The sequence below is a fragment of the Cyprinus carpio genome, chromosome A2, assembly GCF_018340385.1.
Source record: "Cyprinus carpio isolate SPL01 chromosome A2, ASM1834038v1, whole genome shotgun sequence".
NCBI lineage: Eukaryota > Metazoa > Chordata > Actinopteri > Cypriniformes > Cyprinidae > Cyprinus > Cyprinus carpio.
Window position 1 is genome coordinate 14,304,850 of NC_056573.1, and position 25,182 is coordinate 14,330,031.

Sequence of the window (25,182 nt, forward strand, 5' to 3'; positions counted from 1 at the left end):
ATGTCTCACATGTTCTCTATCATCCTCTGTCAATACAAAGAATAATTGGCATCTTTCTTCAGGGCTAAATCTGGACGCCAGTTGCCATGGTAACCGTGAGTGACAGGGCATTGCACTGTGCTGTTCTTGTTCTAAAGGATTTTGGAAAGATTCTTTAGACTTTCGGCAAGTTGTGATTTGCTGTTGATATCAAGTTAGAATTATGTTGGTGTAGAAATTATACAGACATTTACAAGGTTTCACGCTTGTTCATTTGGGAGTTTGTACATCTGTGTGTGTGCACTGAGGGGGTCAGTTTAGGGTTTTCAGTGATTCTTAAAATTTTAAAATAGGTCACATAAGCTACTTTTATAGAATGGCACCTGTTTCTGTGACAGCTCTCCACAGTCAGATTCTTTGGCTTGCCAGTCAGAACACTTTGAGGCCCTTTCTGCCTGTCAGTCATTTTATGCATTCACAGGGAAGGCCATATATGGTCAACAGGAATCTGAGTGCATGGTAGATGAAGCAGATCATTTGAGTTCAGTTGTTAGTTGTGAGAGAATGCTAGCAAAATAGCAGATGGTTTTGATAACATTTTGCAACATTTGAGATGATGTGCAGCTACTTTTCTTAATATAATGGTATTATTGACTAAGTTTTTGTAGGATGGTAGTTGGTAGGGCTCCTGTTTAAGAAGGAATAAAAATTTGAGTAGTGAAACATTGCGATTGTGTTCTTTCTTTCTTTCTTTCTTTCTTTCTTTCTTTCTTTTCTTTTTCTTTTTCTTTTTTTTTTTTTTTGTTTTTTTTATTGTTTTTTTTTTTCTTTCTTTCTTTCTTTTTTTTTTTGTTCCTTTCTTTCTTTATATATAAATCTAGGTTTTTTTTTTTTTATAGATGTGCAATGTTGTGAAAAAATGTTTTGTTTTTTATTTTTATATGTGACATAAAATAACAATATTATTATTATTATAAAATATTAAACAAGTATTGATATTCGCTGTAAAATAAACTGTATTTAAGAAAAATAATATAAATAAAATAATAATAATAATAAAATAATATACTAATAACTAATATGTTTTATATATTTTGTGTATTATATTGTATAAAATTAAAAGTGTATTAAAATTGTCACAAGCTTTCAACACATACGGAGATGGTGTTTGTGAAGAAGCATTTACTGAGAAGCGAGCCACTCTGAGACGCTGAAAATGCTAAATTGTGAGCTGCACTCGTGTAAAAGACCACAGTGCCATGCTTTATTCTGAAACACATAGCACATTTATTATGTAATTTAAAATGGATAATTGCCATATCAAAAAAGACATATGTTATTTCAATTAATCACACAGCCCTTGTCTGGAGAAAGCTCCAGCTAGCAGCTAACACTGCTTACTGTACTTTTAAAAATGTGCTACATGGGGCTAGAATAACCACCTAAAGATATAAACTGAAACCTGAAATGTGGAAGAAAATGGAAGCTCTCATGTGGGACAGTCTTTCATCCCTTGAAATGATCAAGTGAGGCCCAATCTGCTGTGAGGACTCTGAGCCTTGTACCCAGGTCTGCTCAACAGGATTTATCCTCATTTTCTGCTCATCACTTGACTAAAGGCATGTGTGGGTGTTGGTGGTATCTTTGAAGGAAGTTTTTGTGTTTGTCGGGTCTGTGAGCGTGGATGAGTGGGCAAAGAACCAATGTTACTGGAGTCATTCTTCCTCTGACTGCCTTTTAAACACTTCCTGACGTCAAGGCCAGCCGTTTCCCCAGTAACGCAAGCTCTGCGGTGATTCATATAATCACAGTGAAATTCTTTAAAGTGGGATTTTCTCTCGATGCCAGCCGAGAATCTCTTTTCAAACCTTAAACTGAACATCCATGCAGAGTGATGCATGCAGCATACCGGCCTGACACACAGCTGTGCTCTCTGTTAGCATGAGTTTTGTTTGGCCTTAGTAATTTGCATAGAGTAATGTGTCACATTCTGACATTTATTGAATAGATATTTGATTTTTGCTTGGAAGCAGCATTTGAATTGAGGGGGGAATGCGTGTTCCCTGACCCACATAATAATTAAAAAATAAAATAGAGATATAAAAAGACCAAAGTTCTGTCCAGTTATTTCCCTGACAAACTGTGATTTATCCAACTGTAGTAATCAGTGAATCCCTTTTTTTAATTATTATTATTATTAAAAAAGGAAAAATTTAGCTATATCATAATGGAAATTGAGATTGAGCCTAACTGTTTAATTATTAATTTTTTTCATTTTTATTTTATGGTCACTTTATTTTAAGGTCCAATCCTCGCTATTAACAAACCATTAACTACGACTTTTGCCTCAATAAACTCCTAATTTGCTGCTTATTAATAGTTAGTAAGGTAGTTGTTAAAGGGTTTCTCCACCGCAAGATGAAAATTTTGTCATTAATCACTTACCCCTATGTCGTTCCAAACCCGTAAAAGCTTTGTTCATCTTCAGAACACAATTTAAGATATTTTGGATGAAAATCAGGAGGCTTCAGACACAGAAGAGCGTATGCCGCTTGCGTACTAGTCAGATTTGTCAAAATGGCACTACACTGATTTGGAGAGATGCAGAGAAGAGGAATTGTTGAATAAAGTCTTTATTTTTGTTTTCTCTGTGTACAAAATGTATTCTCGTCACTTCATAACATTACGGTTGAATCACTGATGGCAGATGGACTATTCTGACAATGCTTATCATGCTTTCCTGGACCTTGACACTGTTATTTATTTGGCAGTCTAATGGACAGTCTCAAGCCTTCCTATTTTCATCCAAAATATCTTAAATTGTGTTCCGACGACCAACAAACATTTTACGGGTTTGGAACGACATGGGGTTAAGTGATTAATGACAAAATTTTCATTTTGGGATGGAGTATCCCTTTAAGTTTAGGTACTGGGTAGGATTATGGATGTAGAATATGGTCATCATGCAGAATATGTGCTTTATACCTGTAAGTACTAATAAACAGCCAATATGTTAATAATATGCATGCTAATAAGCAACTAGTTAATATTGAGAATTGCTTCCTATACTAAATTGTGACCATTTATATATATTTATATATAAGTATTTTAGTTTATTTGGTATTAGTTGAAGTGTTGAAGTTTCAAATGTTCGATTTTTTTTTTTTTTTTTAATTAAATCCTTTTTTTTTTTCATTTTAAACATGCTTATTGTTTGTTTTTACTATGTTTATCAGCCCATGGCCCATTTCAGAAAGGGTCCCCTCCCACTCGAAATAGTGGTTTCATATAATTCCCATTTTACTGTGTACAGTATTTTTTTACATCAGACATGCTTTTATGTAGTCTTAATGAGCATTTGTCAAGGCTTTATTACAATTAGATTGTTAGTATTTGATTATCCTAAAACCAAGTAGTTGAAAATGAAAGCTTTTCCCTTTTGTCATTCGGAGTCATTCCTCTCTCTTGAAACCGTGGTCCAACTTCTCATACTTTCAGAGAGTCCTATTGATGAGAGTTTGCCCTGGGAGAGCTGCACTGAGACAGATGCTTAACTACCCAGGGAGGCGTCATTAGTGTAATCATGCAAGCTCACACCGGCAGCCTCATTAATTATCTCTGCCAGCTCAAAGAGAGGAAGTGGAGATCAGAATGTGTGTGCGTGTATGTATGTATGGGTGATTTGTGGAGCCGAGCGCACAGGAGGCATTTTGGACAGTGACATGTACCTTTCGGATGAGGTTCATGACACAGTGTCAACTCTGACCTCGCAGGTCCCTCAAGACGAGTGGGGAGGCTTTCCACTGGGGAAAGATGAGGATATCCCATGTAGACGCATGCGCAGTGGGAGTTATGTCAAAGCCATGGCGGAGGATGACAGCGGAGACTCGGATGGCAGCCCTAAACCCTCGCCCAAGATGCAGGCGCGACGAGCCAGCTACCTCAAAGCCACCCAGCCGTCACTGACAGAGATGACCACTCTGAAGTAAGTTCTAAGATTTAGATTCACAGTGTAATTCGTATTGTGTAAAAGTTTAGTGCTGACACTAGTTTTTATCTTGAAACATGGTTTAGTTAACTAAAACTAAAACCATAAAAAAATATATATATATTTTTTTTTTAATAAAATATAAAAATCTTAAACTAACTTTATTTCAGCTACCTGGCAAGGTAATATTTCCAATTTTATTTTATTTTAATTTTAAAGTACTGAAAAAAAAAAAAACATTACTGAGAGCTAAGTACTAAAAAATTTACAATTACAAAGAAGTATATAGACAAAAAAGGATACACAGTGACAGAAATGACAAAAACAGCACAATTACTAAACCTTTAGTAATTAACTAAAGTAACTACATTTTTAATAAAAAGGGGGGAAAAAATCCAATATTCAAAATATTGATATTAACTATAATAGTATATCAGTGATACTAAAATAACGCTTGTCATGTACAGAATCATGTCATACAGGCCCATTTGTGCATTGACATACCAAGTGTTTAATGTTCCTGGAAATTGCTAGAATTATGTACAGTATTAGCAAAATATAATTTAAATATATTTTTCATAATGATTGTTTACTGTAGGAAAGATGAAACATGGTCTTGACAGGTATGGAATAGCCTTTTTTATCATTACGAACACAAATGAATTTTTTTGGAAAAACAAGCAAAAATGAAAAGGGTCATGTAAGTAATAGCCAATACTTTAAGCTGGTAGATTATCTATGTAATTTCCCAACAATTTTCTGTAAAAAGGCAGCTCAGTCCTGACACCCGGCTTAGACCTTCTTTTCTCAACTGAACTTCTTTGAGAAGCTGTGAGAAATTGGATTTTTTTCTAAAAATGAGCAACTAAATTGATCAGTGACTATTTGCTGCAATTTCGTCTAGTGATGTCTGATTCATGAGTAGCTTTGTACTGATTCATTTTAACCAGTTTGGAAGTCAAACTAAATTTCACTCTTGAGTTATTGATTGAACTCAGTCTTTTGAATGAGTTGAATTGATTAGTTGACTGAATTATTTGAGTCAGTAGACATCATGCTGGGTGATGTTTCACCTGAAAACTGATCCCATAACCTATACAGAATATTTGTTGTGGAAATGGGACAAAAAGGTTAATAGCAAAAACTGATGGCAGTTTTTTTATATTATTTGAACTGATTCAGTAATGGATTATTTAGTAACATTCCAGATTTATTTTATTAGTTCCGTTGAGTTCCACAATAAAGGGCCCTCATAATATGTCTTGTGTGTTACTTAAACTGCAAGTAAAGTGAAAAAAAAAGAAAGAATGAAAGTGTTTGACGTTGGCGACAGCTATAACCTTGTTATTCTGCATTGGTATCCAAAACTTGGCATCTCTTGAAGAATGACTGTGCTTTAGCCACGTAATAGTCATCCAGCTGACCATCTAACAGTGCGAAATCCCATTTTAAAGTGCACCAGTGCTATAGTCAACACTTTTAACATCTGCCAAGCATGCAGATCTGTTACCATGTAGCTTTAGAGAGTGATGAGTTTATTAACTCTGTTTTATCTGCTGTGCTGCACTCATCTCCCTATGGAGAGGTGCAGGAAATGTCTGTATTTCTAGTCAAGATATTTATTGGTCTGGGACTCGGATCTCTGTTGTTTTGTTTTCTCATTTATTTCAGTGGTTTTAATTATAAGATGTTAATTTAGTCAAGTTTTTGTCATTTTCCTGTGCTCCTCTTGAAAAATGAATTACACACACACACACACACACACACACACAGACACACACACATTAACACACACATATATACAGTGGGTATAGAAAAGAATCACCCCCCTTTAAAATAATCACATTTTGTTGCTTTATTTTAAGCATTATTTTAAAGCGGGGTGATTCTTTTTTTTTTTATACCCACTGTATAAATGTGTGTGTGTGTGTGTGTGTGTGTGTGTGTGTGTGTGTGTGTGTATATATATATATATATATATATATATATATATATATATATATATATATATATATATATATATATATATATATATTATTATTATTATTATTATTATTATTATTATTATTATTATTATTATTATATATTTTTTAATAGAGTAAAAAATGTTAAACTGCATTGTTAGGAAAGCTTTTGCTAAGAACATGAATGTGATATAAAAAAAGCTTTTGCCTTCCAGGTTGGTTCTCAATTCAAATTAATCATGTCTTTTGCGATTCATATTGAAAATCCATTAGCAGTCTATCCAGAGGGGCATCAGAGACTCACTGTTGTATAAATTAAATAATATCAAATGACAACCGTTGGATTTGAGAAATAGTACATTTAATTTAAAGTTTAAGCAAAACATTAACTTCAAACTGGGTGTTTGTGTCTTTTGACTTTCACTCTTTACTGTTTTCTTTGTGTTCTTCCTTTGGTTTAGTCCAGCTCTGAGCTCAGATTGATTGAGTTTGACTATTGTACCTCCATGCCCTGCTTCCCCATGGGCACCTGACTCCTGTTAATGTAGGTCGCCAGGCTTTTCTGTTACTGCTGAGTAATGAATGACTAATCAGCCAGGGTTCAGTGCTGTGCTAATTACCAACCTGCCGTATGACTTGGGGCTCCTAGCACAGCTTGATGGGCAGAACCACAGCTGATATGCCCATAAAGGATCCACATGGAAACATAGAGGGGTGCAAGATTAGATGGTCAGACAGACATGCTTCCCTCAGCGGAGATATCAGCAAGCATCTCCACGGTAACACAACACCATTATTCCTGCCGGTCAGGAGTCGAGTGCGGATTTAATTAAGGAAGCACAATATGCCACACCACTGCAGTTGCAAAAGTACAAGTAATTACTCTAATTAGCCCAGAGACTTCCTTAAAAGCTCTTGCATTGTAAAACACCCTCCCATGTCAGCTGACTAAGGTCTTGTAAGCAACAGGAGCTTGTCAATTATTCTGAGCATTACTTGACTTTACAGGTTCACCACAGGTGCATTTAGCAGGCCTAATGCAATATGACAGTATCACTGTGGTTTTAAATAGAGGTGAGACAAAATATGGATATGGCTATATATCGTTGTCCTTCTCCGTGCAATACGAGAATCGTTACGATGGTGCCAAATATCGATATTTTAATTAATAAAATAAGGCGCTCTAAATAGTTTTCACTGCTCCCAGCGTCGCTACTTCATGGCTTCTCGAGGTGGCGCTCAACACATGAAAGAGGGAAACCTGATCATAAGTTAACAAGCCTTAGAAAAAGATGTTTTTAATGGGATGGCGGACAGTAGTGTGAGTAAAATAATAGAAGCCCCAGACACATTTAAGTCCAAATGGACACACCTCGGCTTTTATTCCATTGTTGGGACAAAAAAATTTGACAAAGAGTATGCAATATGCAAGCGTTGATCTATTTGCATGTGGTTTAAAACCTTGTCGGTTAAATATTTTATTTGCATGCTGTTCTTCGGACGTACACTTTTTCTGAGCGCGTACACCTAAAGTGCACGCACACTGAAGCTTGTCAGACAGCACCTGATTCCTGGACTAAGGTATCTTTCACGTCTGATTGTGCTAATACTGTTGAAAACACACAAAGTTTACATATAAACACAGTTTTTTTTGTTTTATGTGGTGGTAGTAAGTTGTTGAGAGAAAAGGGTGTGTGTGTGTGTATTGTAGATGTTGTGGCTTTTCATTAAAGGGATAGTTCACCTAAAAATGTTAATTCAGTACACTCACTCTCTGTTATTCCAATCACTCTCTGTTATTCATGGATTAATTTCTTTCTTGTGCTGAACGCAAAAGAAGATATTTTGGGTAACTAAACATTTGCTGATCCCCATTAACTTTGATAGAAGGAAAAAAAATACTATGGAAATCACTTAGGACCAGCAACTGTTTGCTTACCCACATTCTTCAAAATAACTTTTATGTTCAACAGAAGAAAGAAACTCATTCAGGTTTAAAACAACTTGAGAGTGAGTAAATGATGACAGAATTTTCATTTTTGTTGAATTTTCAGCAGTTTGGACTTGAATGAAGAGAGGGGACCTGCACAACCTTTTTTTTTAAAGGCTGTGCAGGTCCAAAAGCTGCAGGTATAAACCCTTAGTTTTAAAAATTCCGGCACATTATGGCACATTTGAGTACAGCGTGTGTGTTTGTGAGCAGGGGTTGGTCATTGTGGGGTTGTCATAGTAACAGATCTGTGCTGTAATAAGTCTCAAGAGGTTGACTCAAATGGTCTGTAGGTGGGTTCTGAGTTCATTAAATCAATTGTTTGTTCTCATTATTGTATCTGTTCTTATTCCTTGCATATTTCTGGAGTGTGATATGCAGTGATAACTTTTTTTCACAAATATCCAATCAGTTTCGTCAGTATTTCATAATTTCATACACAAAATGTGTTCACATTTCATGCCATAAAATGACATCTTATTTGTATTTACTTAGTGCAGCTTACAACATCCAAGTGACAGATGTAACACCAATATGTCAGAAAAAAAAATAAAAAACCGAATCACTGATTTGGAAGAAGGATAACCTCCCTTCTAAAAATTACTTGTAAAATCAATCAGGTGTAGCTCACCTTTTCAATGGCACACAAAGCTGTTTGACCAGCTGTGGTCATTTTGATCATCTCAGCATGAAAAGAGCTTTTCAGGCCTTGGTAGTGCAACTGAAGCAAACAATCAACTATGGATGGCAAGACACTGTCAAAAGATCTCCGGAATGAAGTTGTGGACAGGCACAAGTCAGGAGATGGATACAAAAAAAAATTAAAAGTCTTTATCAGTGCCTAGAAGCACAGTGAAGTATATTATTAAGAAGTGGTAGGTATTTGGTACAACTCAGACCCTCTCTGGATCAGGACGTCGCTCCAAACTGGATGAAAGAGCCTGGAGGAATCTGGTCAGAGAGGCGACCAAGAGGCCCACAGCAACTCTGAAGCAGCTGCAGGAATTTATGAGAAAGAGTGGTCATTGTGTGCATGTGACAACAATATCACAAATTCTCCACAAATATGGCTTGAATGGGAGGGTTCCAAGAAAAAAATCCAAAGACTGTAAATAAAGCAAAAAGTGGTTCAACAAAATACTTACACAAGGGGGTGATCCTTTTTTTTTTTCCTACTGACATGTTTGTGTTTTATCTTTCACATGGATGTTATAAGTTGCACTGAATAAATACAGCTGGATAAATCAAAAACTGTGTCCATCTTCATTTCAGGCTGCAAAGCAACAAAATGTAATTATTATAAAGGGTGGTGATTATTTTCTATACCCACTGTATATGTGTGTGTTTGTGTGTGTGAGAGAGAGAGAGAGAGAGAGAGTGTTTGTGTGTCTATATATACAGTATACAGTATATATATATATATATATATATATATATATATATATATATATATATATATATATATATATATATATATATATATATATATATATATAATTTGTCAACTGTATGTTTTTATTCAAAATCTAATACTATCTTAAAGGCTATACTTATCATGATACAAACTGTTCATCTCACTTTCATTAGTGGTGAAACCAAAAATCCTTTAACATTTTCTTCAGTAATTTCGTTGGTGAGATTAACACTGTCTGACATGAAGGATTGACAAGACAGCAGTGTACAGTAATTTATTTGCCTCAATTTCAGATTCATATCTGCTCAAGCTCTACGAAAGTGCTCTGAGATTCCAACCTAAGCACACTGGAAGCCCAGACAAGGATTGGAGGATTTGCAGATTTGTAATACTGTTCTGGCATTATGAACGCTCATGAATATTTCATCTTGTGGAATTTCCTCAATCCTACATTTTGATGGTTTTATCTGTTTATTGAAGAAGAAAAGCTTCAAATGCCAGTGTTACATCTGCATGTGCAAGGGAGGTTTGTTTGCTTTAGAGTACAGTCACAATCCTTCCAACCAACTAATGCCCCAATTATATGCCAGTGGACAGTGCTTTGACCTTTAACGTTGTCTTTGTAATGTTTAATCATACTAAGTGAGTGTTTTATGTCTATATTTATCAAGCTTGTTCTTTACATTAAGTAGGAGTGGAGCTGCTTATTTTATAGCTCAGAAGACCGAACAACTCACATGTACATTAGTCATCAGATACAACTTCCGTATCTTTGTGAAGCATGAAAATAGACAGTCTTAGATGCCTCGGGGAGCTGCCACTGCAGCAGAAAGTATGTGAGGTACAGCGCTGTATTGTGAATGGCTGACGTAATTAACAACCGCACAGCGACCAATCCGTCGAGACAACCGCGACAGTGAGGCGGAAACTTATCGGCTTATTCCGCAAAGATGACATCATGCATAACAAGTTCACTCAAATCCAGGTCCACCATGGGGGATGCAGCCCCCTTGAGTGCTGCTTGTGAAGTTTAGCCATTCTGTTCTCCAGTAGTGTAGGGAGATGCCCTGGGGTGTTTTGGACTGTACCATACTGCTCCTTGAGGAGTTGCTGTGTTCACTTATTATGTATGTGTGAAGCCATGCAGATGGAGGGTGGGAGATCTACGCCAATGCTGGAGCATCCACTAATTCCCATACTGCTGATGCAGATGCAAGGTGTCTGCTTGTCAGCAAAGTGTCTGTGCGATTGTCGGGCATGTGTGTGCTGTTCTGCGTGGGCAGCCTTAAATGAGTTTAGCTGTTTCTCTCCTTGCCCGTGTTCTGCACTAGCCCCACCTGCTTTATGCCTGAGTGACCTGATAGAGTCACCCCTTTATCTATTTAAACAGCCACATCCATAATGCAGGCTGCTGTGCACTGGACACATGCACAGGTCTTGCATGAGCGTTTGATTTGCTCATAGCCCCACAACGTGCCTTGATGAAGGAACCTTGACAAGGAGCGTGGCATACAAATGCTTTTAATGCTCATGACGTCAAACAACATGCTACGCATTTGATTGCAGGAAATTATATGTGGCTCTCAGTTTGCATCATGCTATCTAGAAAAGAATGACAAGAGCGTCTTCATTTAAAATGTGTTTTTGACAAATCTAAAATATGCTGCACAAAATATAAAATATATTATTATTACTATTGTAATTTTTTTTTATTCCATTGATTTTGATATAACCGGTATTACAAATATAAATTAATAGAATATGTCTACATAAACTTGTTAGGGGTACTATAAATGTAACCCAATAATTGGGTTATAATATATGAATATTATATTATATTAATTCAATAAATTTGTAAAAATATTAACCAATCAATTTGTTATTATGATTATGTCAATATTACGAAATTACGAAATATTATATTAAAATAATATTTTTTATTTAATATTTAAAAGTAATATGAATATTAATATTAAATATTTTTAATATTAACCCTTATGCGGTCTTCGTTTGGGGTATATACTCATGGTATTTGGGGTCTCTAGAGACCCGAGGCAACAAAATGTAAATTTTTAACAAATTTGTACATTTGTTTTTTAAAAAACAAATGTAATTTTAATCTGTTTATTAAATTTACTCCACATTTGTGCAGTTTTTGGAGGATTTATGATATATTTTCAAGTTTTAAAAATAGAAAAATTATCACTTTTACCACTAGATGGCTGCAGAGCTCCACTATATTCTATTTGCTATTTGACTAACTAAAATATATCTTTTCTCAAGTTTTTTTTCAGTTGGACTCATATCTACATATTCTGAAATCACAATTATAACAATAAAAATTACATTTTGTCAAAGCATAGCATTTTTTTTTTGTACTGAAAAAACAATGTTACAGTATGATTATAGAATCAAACCTGAACAAGATATTACAAAGAGAAAAGTTGGAGTCTTTAGAGTTTATCATTTATTTCAATCATCTATTTTTTCATGTAATTCTACAAATTTAATCTACACTTCAGTTACTAACTGTAAGAGAACAAAAACTAACAGAAATGAACAGTTATATATTACATATTGAGCACCAATGCACGGCATGAACATCAGAATGCATCCTTTCATCTCTCACTTCATCTCTAGAGACCCCAAAGACCATGAGTGTGACCATGAGTTTTCTTTCACTCTAACATATAAACAAGATATGTTATTCCATTTTTTTTTTTTTTTTTTTTATTTGTAGATCTAGAAAGTGTTGACCACCGTACAAAGTCTCATGCAATTTGGACAAAGATAAAAAAATATATATATTTTTATTTTATCAAACATCATTTGTGGGTCAAAAAGACCCTGAAGACCACATAAGGGTTAAATAAAGAATACTAGAGTAAAAAATGTTGTAACATTTGAAACATTTTATATAATCATGTAAAATAAAAATTAATAAATATTTGTAAATATTATATAATTATATTTATCTATTTTAATTAGATGTGTGTGTGTGTGTGTGTGTGTGTGTGTATACAGGGAAGTATTAAAATGCTCTCTCCTAGCAAATCCCTAAAAAATCCCTTGTTTTCTCCTCCATGCACAGTATCTCCACAGAACACTCTCCAAAGCTGCAAATCCGGAGTCACAGCTACTTGCGGGCGGTGAGTGAAGTTTCCATCAATAGGAGCCTGGACACCCTGGACCCCAAAGCTCTGCTAGCCTCTCCACAATACCGCTCACGCAACGAGAGCTACATGAGGGCTATGAGCACCATCAGCCAGGTTTGTGCTCACCCCCAAACACACCATCATAGTGGGGTGCAGGGGGAGGAAGGTCAAAATCAGTCCAGATAAGTCCAACAAATCCAGTTCAAAACCATGAAACCGACCTGCAATTCATCCACCGGTGTAATGATTTCGGGCCATCACCATAAGCATTGTTCAATCACAGATGTATACTGTATGTCTAACCAACTAATATGCTCCATGTTTCATAGAACTGGGTTGGCATTCATCAGACAGTTACTCATCCGTCTTAGGCACACTTAGTCCCTAAGCACTGATTTGTCATGCTAATTACAAAATGGCAAGCATTACATCATTGTCATTTGGCGCCAACAATGACTCTGAAATGGCATGTGCTATCTGATGGAAAACTAAAGAACTAAATATACAAGGAATGTATTGAAATATTAGCATTTAAAATGCTTTAGACCTTCCTATATAGATTTTGTAGATGGCACAAGACTCTTAACTTCACAGTGAGTAAATAAGAATATGCCCATCTAGCTCTCATGGGTGATTGGTACAGAGTTTCAAGCTGTAGACCTTGTCCAAAACACCCACCCTTTCTACAACCCTCATCTTTCCACACTGCTACCTTATCACATCTTCATTAACCCCCCGCTCTTGTCCACCCTCAGTTTCTTTTATAAACAACTCTAATAAGCATGTTGATCCTGGCACTGTCTCACTGTCTTCCACCGTGTCAATAATCTCCGCTTGAGGAGTTCCTCCCTGCTGGTGTGGCGTGCATCTTCATTTACCCTGTAGCTGTCCTTCAAGCATCACTGTGTTTCTTTTTTTTGACTCTTCCTCCTCTTGCCACTGCCTTGTGTGTTTCTTACCTGCCCCTAATGACATCTCTGCAGTCTCTGGCTCTGTTTTTCCCCTTTCTTTTGATTCTGCACCCCTATATAGAGTACCCCATGCTAAGTGGGTCTTGAAGCTCATTGAATGGATGGTACCCACTCTTTTCCCTAAGCTCGGTTTCTCTTGACTGTTCTTTTCTAATTTTCATCTCTTGTCTTTTCTCTCTCTCTGTATCTCTCCTCTGTCTGCAGGTGAGTGAGGTTGAGGTTAACGGGCAGATCGAGGCAATGTGTGAGAGTCTGTTCAGTGAAATGGAGTCACAGGCAGTGGACGCCCTGGACCTTCCCATGCCTGGGTGCTTCCGCATGAGGAGTCACAGTTACGTGCGTGCCATAGACCAGGGCTGCTCACAGGACGACGACGACGGGCCTTTGCTCCCGGCTTCCCCACCGAGGACCACCACTACTGTCAGAACCATCCAGAGCAGCACAGGTCAGCCTCTAAATACATTACATATCTGTCTATTTGTCTGTCAATCTCTCTATATCTCTCTCTAGCTATCTATTTATCTATCATTCCATCGTTCTTTTATTTTATCTATCTATCTATCGTTCTATCTATCATCTTGCAGCTCACTCTAACAGTACATAAAACTCTCTATCATGTATCAAGGAGGATGCCAGAGGAAGAATCAATATTCATTTGTTGTTTTTTTTTCTGTGGGTCACAACATGTTTATCCTCAGAAGCTCTGACAGGATGTGTCTGATTTGCTTTTTATTAGCACCCTGAGGCAATAACAGCGGTAATGGGAAACTGAACGATTGAGTGAATTTGATTGATTTAATCTGATGTATACAGGGAGAGTAAATCATTACATGTGCTCTGAAAGTAGCCTACCATGTTATTGTGAAACATATGAAATGGAAAACTGAGTATCTTAAAACAAAAAATGTATACTTTTTTTCTTTTCTTTTTTTTTTGAGTAAAAAATGTATCCAAGGTTGAGATTTGAAAATATATTACAAACAAGAGTTTTATTATGACCAGCAATGATCCAGATGTCAGGCAGGATGTGTGAACTTAGTGTGACCTGTGTCTGCTTTTGCTCTGGGGTTTTCTTTCATCTGAACCCCAGTGATCAGTAATCCACTCCTAGCATCAGACACCAGTTTGAGTTCATCACAGTTGATATCTTTATAAAATATGTCCACAGTGTCTTGAAAATGCAAGGCTTTTGTTTACAATTATAACCTGATGGTGAAGCCTGTCTGTTCTTAAAAATATTTTGCCCTAATTTAAATTTGATTTGTAAAGACCTGTTTGTACTGAGAGTCATGCTGTGGGTCGCTAGTATGTGTCTCTGTTGTTTCTGGATGTTATTGGTGGGCTGCATAACTGCTGTTGAAGTTCTGGTAACAAATGTATTGCCGTTAAAATAAGATGTCAGTCTGTTTTGACAAGGAATCAGATTTATTTCTGCAGGGGGAAGCATTTGAATATTGCAGTGCTGCATAATACATCATATCATGAACAAGATGAACGATTATCAATGCATGAATCTAACTCACTCAGAATGCAGACAAATTCTGGCACGGTTTTCCACAATTTATTTTTTAATATATCGATGTACAGTATGTAGGTAGAAATAATCATATGTGATGTGCTTTATCATTCTGAGTTGCAAGTCACAGAGCTGTTATGGAAAGATGCTGATAAAATGATTTGTGAATGTTTTATGTTTGAAACAAAGTCTCAGCTTTCAAATTATGTGAATTTTATTATGAAATTATACTATATTATATTGTATTATCTAGTATAACTAACCAAAATGCATCATCTGTCATATAGTCACACATTCAGTGTTTCGACTGTAGGAAAACCCCTATATTATATACACTATATGGACAAAAGGATTGGTACACCTGACCGTTACACCAACTGGGAATGACATTCTGAATGTGTAGACATTTATATGGTGTTGGTTCCCCCTTTTAAAGCTATAACAGCTTCCACTCCTCTGGGAAGGGTTTGCACAAGATTTTGGAGCATTACTGTGGGAATTTTTCTGTGTTGTATTAAATATCAAATCATCATGCTTCAGTAAAAGTACAGATACCTTTATGGAAATTGACTCAAGTAAAAGTTAAAGTTGCTCATAAGAAAAACACTTAAGTAAACTGATATTAAAACTCCTTAAGGATCAGAAGTACAAGTACATTTTATAAATCATGGCACAACTGATTGTATCATTGGCAACCTAACCGAGAGTCTGGAAATATATTATATAATATTTAGACATATGTATAGGATATATAAAAGTTAAGGTGATTTTTCACAAAAATTAAAAATGAATAAAAGTAAGGTACAATGGTCAAAGATTTCTAGTAGAGATGCACTGAACTTGATTTTTCATGGCCGATTCGGATTCTGCTGATTTTTTTTTTTTACAAGCATTTGAGCCAATTGTGATATGATTGCCATTTTTTTTTAATATTCACTTTGTTTTAATCAAGAGAATTTAAAAATAATTACAATATGAGTACATGAACAAGATGTTTTTGCTGTATTACAGGCAGAACTATCTGTAGCCATTAAAAATTAGAGGCAACCACTGCATTTTAATCAAGATCCAAACAAAACTGTAGATTGAGCAGTTTCTGGTTTAAATTAAATTGTATAATTTCAAATTCTGTTAAAAAAACTGATTGTTTTGACTTTTGCCTTGTGGAATTAGGCTACATAAAACATCTCCGCACAAAACAAAAACAGCAGATGGACGGAATGAGAATGCAACAGTTTACACCTCTTCGTGAACCAGTTTGACAAATTCAAAAGAACTGAATTGAATCAAAAGATTCATTCACAAACTGGATATCGTTTTTGGCACTTTGCAGTCACAAATGTAACGGAAGGGTCAAGAGAAATGTATCGTAGTAAAAGAATCTATTTTTTTTTTTATATGTGGTAAAGTAGAAGAAAAGTCAGCAAAAATATTTATACTGTAGTGTAGTGATGTTATAAAATGTTGTTATGTACCGTAACTAAGTATTTGTACTTCGTTATTATACATCACTGGAAATTTTGCCCATTCATCCAACAGAGTTTTTGTGAGGTCAGGCACTGATGCTCACAATCTCCATTACAGTTCATCCTAAAGGTGTTCAGTGGGGTTGGGATCAGGGCTCTGTGCAGGCTAGTCAAGTTCTTCCACACCAAACTCATCCAACCATGTCTTTATGGGCCTTGCGTTGTGCACTGGGTCACAGCCATGCTGGAATAGAAAAGGGCCTCCTCCAAACTGTCCCCACACAGTTGGAAGCAAAGCATTGTTTAAAATGTCTTGGTAGGCTCAGGCTTGGGAGGGTTACTTTAAAAATTGTATTCCATTACAGTTACAAATTACTTAATGAAAAAAGGATTCAGTAATATAATCCAAGTAATGTAATCTGATGACTTTTGGATTCCTTCAAGGTCACATATGTAAATAAAGTCAATTAAAAGCAATATCATGAAAAATACTTATTATGGGTATGATGCAAAATATAAGCTATTTGATGCACAATATATAAAATATTTAAGAACAATGCCATTTAGTTGTAACTATGTTGTAACTAAAGGCTCTGCCATGAAACACAGAAACACAAATATAGAAAATACAAATTAGCATTTTTTTCATGCACTGAAGAGGTTGTTCCACGCTGTCATCTGATATTCTACTTCGACATAGTGTTAGTACACTTTGTGTGCATGTGTATGTATAAAACATTAACATCCACATACACACAAATGCCTTTTGAAAGTATTTCATTGTTTCATTCACTGTTCTATACCTGACCTGCATTTTACAAAATGCAGGTCAGGTATAGAACAGTGAATTGTTGACGGTAGCATATGTGTTCCTGACACTCGACTACACAAGAAACCAATCCTCAAAGCGCCACTGAGAGTCACTGGACACTAGTCGCTGAAAGTCACCAATTCTTACTGAAAATGAATGACATCTGGTTGCTGTGTCTGCAGGTTGCTGTCACTGTGAACAGGGTTTAAGTTTGACAGTGTCGACAGTTTGGTTGGAAAAATTCAAGTATGTAATACTTGTCAGTAAAAACATTAAATGAGAGATTATCCACAACACTGCAAACTTTGACACTGAATTTTAATAAATCAGTATGCTCGGAGAACTGTTTGATGTCGTAATCCTTCATGGGAAGTTGCGTTCACTATATGGTGCTATCGAGACAGTGCTGCAGTCTATCTCTGCACTAGTAATGCAGATTTGAGTGCTGTGTTCTCCACTCCACTGCTGTGTCTTCCTACTGTTCTCCAAATGCCTGGAGCTAGTCAGAGAGCCAACATATGGCCACCAGCCTCAGTGCATTTATGGAGAGAAGACAGCTGGCTGAGGGGGAGGAAAGAGAAGAAATGTGAAAAGTTTCTTGAAATCTTAATAGGATAACCTTTAGGGTTTCACATTAGTGCTCACTTCACCTGTGGGTCGGTTCAATTGAGTGGAAGTGCAGGGCTCTGAACCGCATCTTTGAGTCACAGCTTCGGTTATGGCCATTAGCATGGTGCTCATATTGGATTGGATCAAAACAGCAGGGAATACGGCCTGTCAGAACTGACAAAAAGTTATTTCAAAGCTTTCATTTTCATGCCATCCCTCTTGATAAGCAACCAGACCTTGTTTACGGGGAGATTTTAAAAATAATTAGAGGGAGTGTGGTCTAAAAGGTTTGGCCCTTAGATCAGTATGGGGGCAGTGATGTTTAAAGACACACCAATGTTTTCAATATGTATATGAAGAGTTTGGTTCCAAAATGCAATTAATCCATTTTGATCAATTTGAGTAAAAATGTGTTGTTGTTGTTTTACCAAGAAAGTGGCAAGATGAAAGCCATTATTTTCTGTTTCAGACTTTTACATAGCATCTTTAGATTATAATAACATTAAATATTCAAAATATTATTAGAATTTTTTTTCTCCCAAAATGCAATAAATCCATGACAAGTTTTTTGTTTTGTTTTGTTTGTTTGTTCGTTTTCCATTGAATCAATATAAAAGTTATTTTTCATATTGAAACTGTTGAAAATACTCAACATAGTAAGTTGATCAACATATGACATGCTCTGAATTTGGTCAGTACTAATCTTATATACAGGCACTGGACTAAAAATACATTCAATCAGTCATCGCTCCCAAAATGAATTCAATGGGTCATCTTGCTATAAATTAAATTAATTACAACGATAAAATAAAATTTCATCCTGAACATACATGAACAACAACATCACATTAAACCACAGAAATTCCAAAATGATATTTCCCGTACATTCAAATAGCTACCAAAAGTGCATTCATCTTTGCCATGTTACATTCATTTAGTTGACTGGTGCTATACGCTGTATTAACAAAAACATTAATGGCTTTAATAAAAACACTTACACTGACAAGCTACGCAATATCGCATTCATAATCGAATGCGACTCAACTGCGATTATGAACGCAATATTGCATAACTTGTCAGTGATGTATGGTTCTGTGTATTAAATGCCGCTCTATATGAAAGCAGGCAATGGAGATTTATCACAGAACCGGGTTTACTGACGAGATGCGCATGACAATCACATGCGATTTATCATGCAGCCCTTGTTTGTTGATCACAAAGTACAAAGTAGATGAGGAAAACTAGGATGCCGGTGTTCTGTCGATTTGTCCTACCCTGTCAGATTGTGCTACCTCCCATTAAGACAGTGGGTAGTACAATTCGACAATGAAAAATGCTACCTGTAAAGTTATGGTTTATTAACGTCTAAACCTACCACAACCCTAAACCTATCTTTACAGTAATGCAAATACAGTAATTATGTGTTATATTCGCGGTTGTAGCTGGAAGGGATACAGCTACAGGTAACCAACAATAAATAATTTTTTCTACCTATTAGATTGTGTTTTATTAAAGTCTACACCTACCCTAAACCTACCCTTACAGTAATCCATATACATTAAATATTGTTGTTCAGCAAGAGAAAAAGGACACAATATTGATGTGCGCATGCGCAGTAAACCCTAGGAAAATCTGACTGGTAGTATAAAATGTCAGGACACCGGGTCTATTCAGAGCGCCGCCATTACTGTCTAGAGTGCGTGGAATGGTGCGCTGTTATTGGTTGAGCAGATATATCCCATTCTGCAAAGAAAGGAGTCTGGCATTTGTTGCAGTTTGGAAAAAGTGAGAAAACATGACCAAATAACTCTGCGAATATTGTATAAAATTAAAAATGGTCTTTTCAATACCGACCAGGTACAATACTGATTTTGGCAGAAACTTTTTTTCTTTTCTTTTTTTTAATGGCATTTATCACGTTTTGGAACCAAACTATACCAGTTGAGTATTTATCAGTGAAAGCATTGGTTCAAGTATTTAATTATTCAAGGAAAGCAAACATGGAATAAACATTTTAAAAATATATAAATTATTTATAATTAATAAATTGAAAGAGTATTTGAAATATAAATCAAAAAGCAACAGCAAAAATTAAGTAAGCATTGCATGAAGTTTTTCAGGTATTTAAAAGCAGTCATATAATAGTGGTTATTTACTCTTGAGTACTTTCACATTAGTATAAATGATTTTTTTTTTTTTTTCGAATCTATTTACATTCACTGTGGACATACATTATGTTTACATTAATACCTTGGCAAGATTTTGATAAAATGTACTTTACTTGGTACTGAAGTATCACTACATTTGACATCCATAATTTAAAGCAGACTAAAAAGCAAACAATGAAAAATTTCTGGTTTGTATATTTTGTGGTGAGGTGATATAACCATTAGTTTGTGATTCAGCCAGCTGCTGGAAGATGATGTGGATAATTAGAGATAGTGTGTTCGTCTACATGGGCTGCACCTGCCAGCCAGAGGCAGATGTAGTTTGGCAGGGTTGTGGAATCAATAGCTGTCATTTGTTTAACTTCACACGCTGACAAAGTTCAGAAGGGAGCAGGAGCCGGATGTGATGCCTTGGCTGGGGTGACTCTGGCAAGAGATGTGACAGACATGACCTGACCTTCTATCTGTGCCTGACATTGATTTGAGAATGAGGATTGCTTTGAGTTTGAGTGGTGTTTGTTAGGGTCAAAGTCTGTAAGTACCAAACACCAACTGTGTTTATGTGGTCTTGAATTGCCTTTTGCAACCAGTCTTACTTCTGTAATATGTGAAACAGGACATTCAACCAAAAAAATATAGGGTGGGACTTGATTTATTGGATGGTAAAAAGTGTTTTAAGGCAGTCCACACCAAGAACGATAAACATGATAACTATAGCAGTAACTACTTTAGCGTTCAAACCAACAGACATAAATGTGCAGTTATGACATCTGTCGCTTTAAAGTGCCCCTATTATGGAGGTTTTTTTGTTTGTTTGTTTGTTTGTTTTTTACCTTTCATGCAGTGTGTAATGTAGTTGTATGTGAATGTAAACAGTCTGTAAAGTTGTAAAGCTGAAAGTGCACCATAAATACAGAACCGCTGAAATTAGTCGTTTTAAATTTGAATCCCATTTCCGCAAAAGTTCACACGTCACAAGTTACCATATTTGCATAATGCCCGCCTACGTTCTGCATGGACATCCTGCAGAATTTATTTTTTTATTTTTTATTATTTTCACTTCCAAAGGATTAGGCTGTGAAGAATCAGTGGTTAAAATAATCCCAAATCTCTGCGAGTTCAACGCAGGATTCGTAAACCGGCTGTCCATGAAAGATGGGTCAGTGGCCAGTGTGTTTGGACCAGTTTGCTCCTCTGAATCACAACCTAATCGCAAAATCGCTAGCCTGACATCCTGGGGCTATTGTGTTTTCCAGTCGGGCTACCAAAATGTATTTTGCCATGCCCAACGGGCTATATTGAATAGTGATGTAAAATTGCTAACTTGATTTGCGGTGTTCACTCGCTTATAGGGGTCAAACGGATCGTAGTTGATCATTTGCACTTGTATCTAAGTCTTGCCGATTTAAACATTCAAGCGTTTAAACCATTCGCGTGCATTCGGAGCTTGCGCGCACTCATTCAAAGCACGCACAGAGAGCTGCATTTCAGACAATGTTCGTGCACAAAATTGATTCCACTTTTGCGTATCCTTGCTTCTGAATGAACACATACACACAAAATTATTTCAAAATAATTGTCTTTGCAAGTATTCTCGTAAACACAGTCGGTTATGTCTTAAGTGAACATATACAGTGGAGAAAGAAATCGCCTGTGCATTTTTATATTGGATTCTTGCATTCGGTCTTAAAGCCTTTAAATACCTGATGATCCATTAGTGCCACCTGCTGTCAGAGAGTGATATTTGTGTCTCATTCACAAAGCTAAAATCAGACCATTCTGTTTTTGCTTTAAATTGTTAAATTATACTATCCAAATAACATGTATTTAGCGTCTTTTTTGTATAGTAATTCAAATGGTTGCCTTTGATTTTAAACAGAGCACAGGCAAAGCCTTTGTTTATATGAAGAGATTTCTTTTAGTTGTATAATTTTTTATTTGATTTGGGATTTGTTTTAAAATTTCAAGTTAGTTTTATTATTTAACATTTCAATTTCACAAAGAAATATGCAGCATTTTGTCTGAGAATTTATAAAAGGACACCTTTTCATTTGTAATTTGTCTTAAATCTCATTTTGTAAAAAAAAAAATATATATATATATATGTAAGATGTAATATATATATATGTAAGAAAATTGTATGGTGTAATCTGTATTGTGAATTTTATCACATCGTAAACTTATTGAATCGTTACATCCCGATAGCTACTAGTTTTTGCTGATCATGCTGATTTGTCCACAGTAAAGTTCAGCTGATGTCAATTTTTATTCGGGCTAGTTAAATTCATTTCACCTGAAGAATGCCTGCCTGAAGGGCTACCAGGGATTTTGAAATTTTGCGAGCCCTGAACCTGTAAGTATGATTAATAATTGTTGCTTTATTGTTCTGTTGAGCATGCAAATTATGAAGTTTTGTGTGTTGTGTATACACTCTGTGCAGCTGTAGGTCTTCAGCTAACTCATGTTATAACTCAGCTGTGGTCCGCAATTGTCTAGAAATGTGTCGATTAATATAGAGTGTCTGTCGTTCTAATTACTTGAAGTCTTGACAAAGGATGGAGCAATACATTGGTTTACAAATGGCAGTGCTTTATCAGTACTCTTTGTCTCTGTTCAGCTAACGCATATACCATTATTGTTTGGGTCTCTGTATGCAGACAGAGCTCTGTACGCAGTAGAAAAATCAAGATCTTTATTGTCAGGTGGATTCTGATTGTTTTTAGCTGTAAAAAAAATGTTCTGAAAAAGATTCCAATCATATTTTTCTTCTGTAGTTATAGTTGTAGCTTTGGTGTGGACTTCACTATTCTCATAGAATTAGAATGATTAATAAAACGTTATAATTTTTATAGTTCTCCTCTTTAATATGAATCGGCCTTTACATAGAAAAATAAACCCAGAATGAATGTGAGTTAGCTGCAACTGTCGCTAAATAGCAATTTGTTGGTAAGTTAAAGGAATACTGTAGTTCACCCATAATGAAAATTATTTAATCATTTACTCACCCTAATGTCTTTCCAAACTTGTATGACCTTCTTTTGAAGGTTGTTTCTACAGTTTTTTTCATATAATGAAAGTTAGAGGGGTTCAGTAATGTGATCGACCCGTGTTGATTTCATTGTTTGGTCGTGATGAAAAAAAAAATGATTAGAAATGAATTTAATTGTTAAAATGTATTTGTTCCACAATGGAAAGAAAGTCATACAGGTTTGAAACAACATGAGGGTGAGTGAATGATCCTGTATCACTGAGCTGTAGATACTGTGTCCAGTCATCCCCGTCCAATGTGGACCCTTCCAGATGTCCGCGCCACAGAGACCCGACCAGACGAATTATGAGATGGCTTATTGAGGGAGCTGTCAGGGTTGACATTGAGAGGGCACCTACCTTCCCTTCATCCCCTTCAGAACACCACTGTGTGCTCAGACGAACAGAGCGGCACCATCTGCCTGGTACGCAGCAGGCCCTTATCACACACTGCAACGCTGCCTTTAGGGTAGTGCGCAAAGTCTTTGAAGTGGAGTGTAGCGAAGTTTAGGATTTTACACTTTATTTATGTTCAAGATGTTCCACTGAAGCTGTTATTCATGTTTATTTTATCATAACAACATGCAGCTTTTGATAAAATGTTAATGGCTTGGCTTTGCTCCTTATTCGTCTTTTAATACAACTAATTAGCAAACCATTAACGTGCAATATCTCATCCTCACCGCAGGGGGCAGACAATGTGTCAGAAAACATAATGAGTCTTGTTCTCGAGAACACCCTCACATGTTAAATGAGTCATGAATGAATGTGATGGGCAATTTCTTCCATTGATGTCACCCATTCCCCAGTATTACTTTAATAAAAAGGCATTACACTCTTGTGCATGAATGGACAGCCTTTAACTCCTCTGTCTGGAATAGGGTGGCCATAACATCAAAATGAGGACATTTTGGAGGATTCGTGAAGCCAGGACAAAAACTGAATGAAGCAAGTGACTTGCTATTTTTCGAACCACATACTAATATAAATCAGAAAAAGATATGCTAAAAATAGTAAGAGTGGTATGCTTGTACTGAATGCAGTTTTAAATTTGAATCACTGAATCATTGACTCACCCGATTAATTCTAAAACACTGAATTGTTTAGGAACAAAACACCACTGGGTTGATCGGACATTAAATGAATAGCTAAATAGAGCAAAACAGTCCATATTGTGAATATTATGTGTAAAATGTACGTCACTTAATATTGACTTAAACATAACATTAACATTTTTATTTATTTTTATATCATTGAATTAAGTATAAAATAGTGATCTTAAAAGGAAGACAAATTAGCATCCGTCTCAAGTGTGTGTCGGCAGATGGATATGGTATTTGAAAACTTGACTGTCCAACCTAAAACCGGACGAATGGCCACCGTAGTCGGGACACAGATTCAGTTAGCTGAACTTGTTGCTTTATATCAGTAAGGTTAAAACATTCAAATCCGGAGCATGTGTGTGTATTTACACAGTGGTGTTTGCTTCTTAAATATTAAAGTGAGCCTGAGCTGTACAACACCAGCAGAGGTTTCTGACCCCCAACAGGCAGAGATTAAGCGAGAGAGGTGGTGGAGTAAAAGGCAGGAAGCTTATAGAGGCTGCCAGGGGTTAGATGTTGACAGGTGGACTGTTGCAGTGTATAGCATTTGTTTGAACAACGTTGTACCGTTTTGTAATGCTGACTGCACAGAGTGCTCCGATGACGCTTTAGCTGTGACGTCCCTCAGGCTGCAACTGTGAAATCCTCCCACTGTCTCTAAACTGTGTTCCTGGCCCAGCAGCAGCTATCATTTAGACTCATAGTCAAAGGATGGGGGCTATTTTAGAGCTGTCTTCAGTCTGTGTATAGCAGGAAAGCACCACAGCTGCCATCTCTGGGACTGATGATCAATCTTCCCTTTAAGCTATACAAGTGTGTGGCCTCGCAGCTCCCATGCAGAGAGAGGGAAAAAATATTAGACTGAAAATGTGTGGAAAACAGCCGGATATATCTGAAATCAAAGCTCCTGTAAATATATGGGCACTGTTTCATCTGTAGTTCATCCACATGTCCATTGATAACACGATGGAAGTGAAGCTATGGGAAAACTTTGTACTGGAAATTTCACAAGGACTGAATA

At 36.2% G+C, this 25,182-nt stretch overlaps 1 protein-coding gene across 5 annotated transcripts in view; it reads left to right on the forward strand.

The window, feature by feature from the left end:
• The window catches only part of LOC109079041 (disks large-associated protein 1-like), a 122,830-nt gene that overhangs the window by 72,737 nt on the left and 24,911 nt on the right, over positions 1-25,182 (forward strand). For all 5 annotated transcript variants that reach the window (XR_006162185.1, XM_042774371.1, XM_042774378.1 and 2 more), the window contains exons 4-6: positions 3,753-3,964; positions 12,427-12,604; positions 13,666-13,906. Coding sequence is in view for 4 of the 5 variants with exons in the window: in XM_042774371.1 (XP_042630305.1) it covers positions 3,753-3,964; positions 12,427-12,604; positions 13,666-13,906 (631 nt within the window). In the remaining variant the exon portion in view is untranslated. The remainder of the gene's footprint in view (positions 1-3,752; positions 3,965-12,426; positions 12,605-13,665; positions 13,907-25,182) is intronic.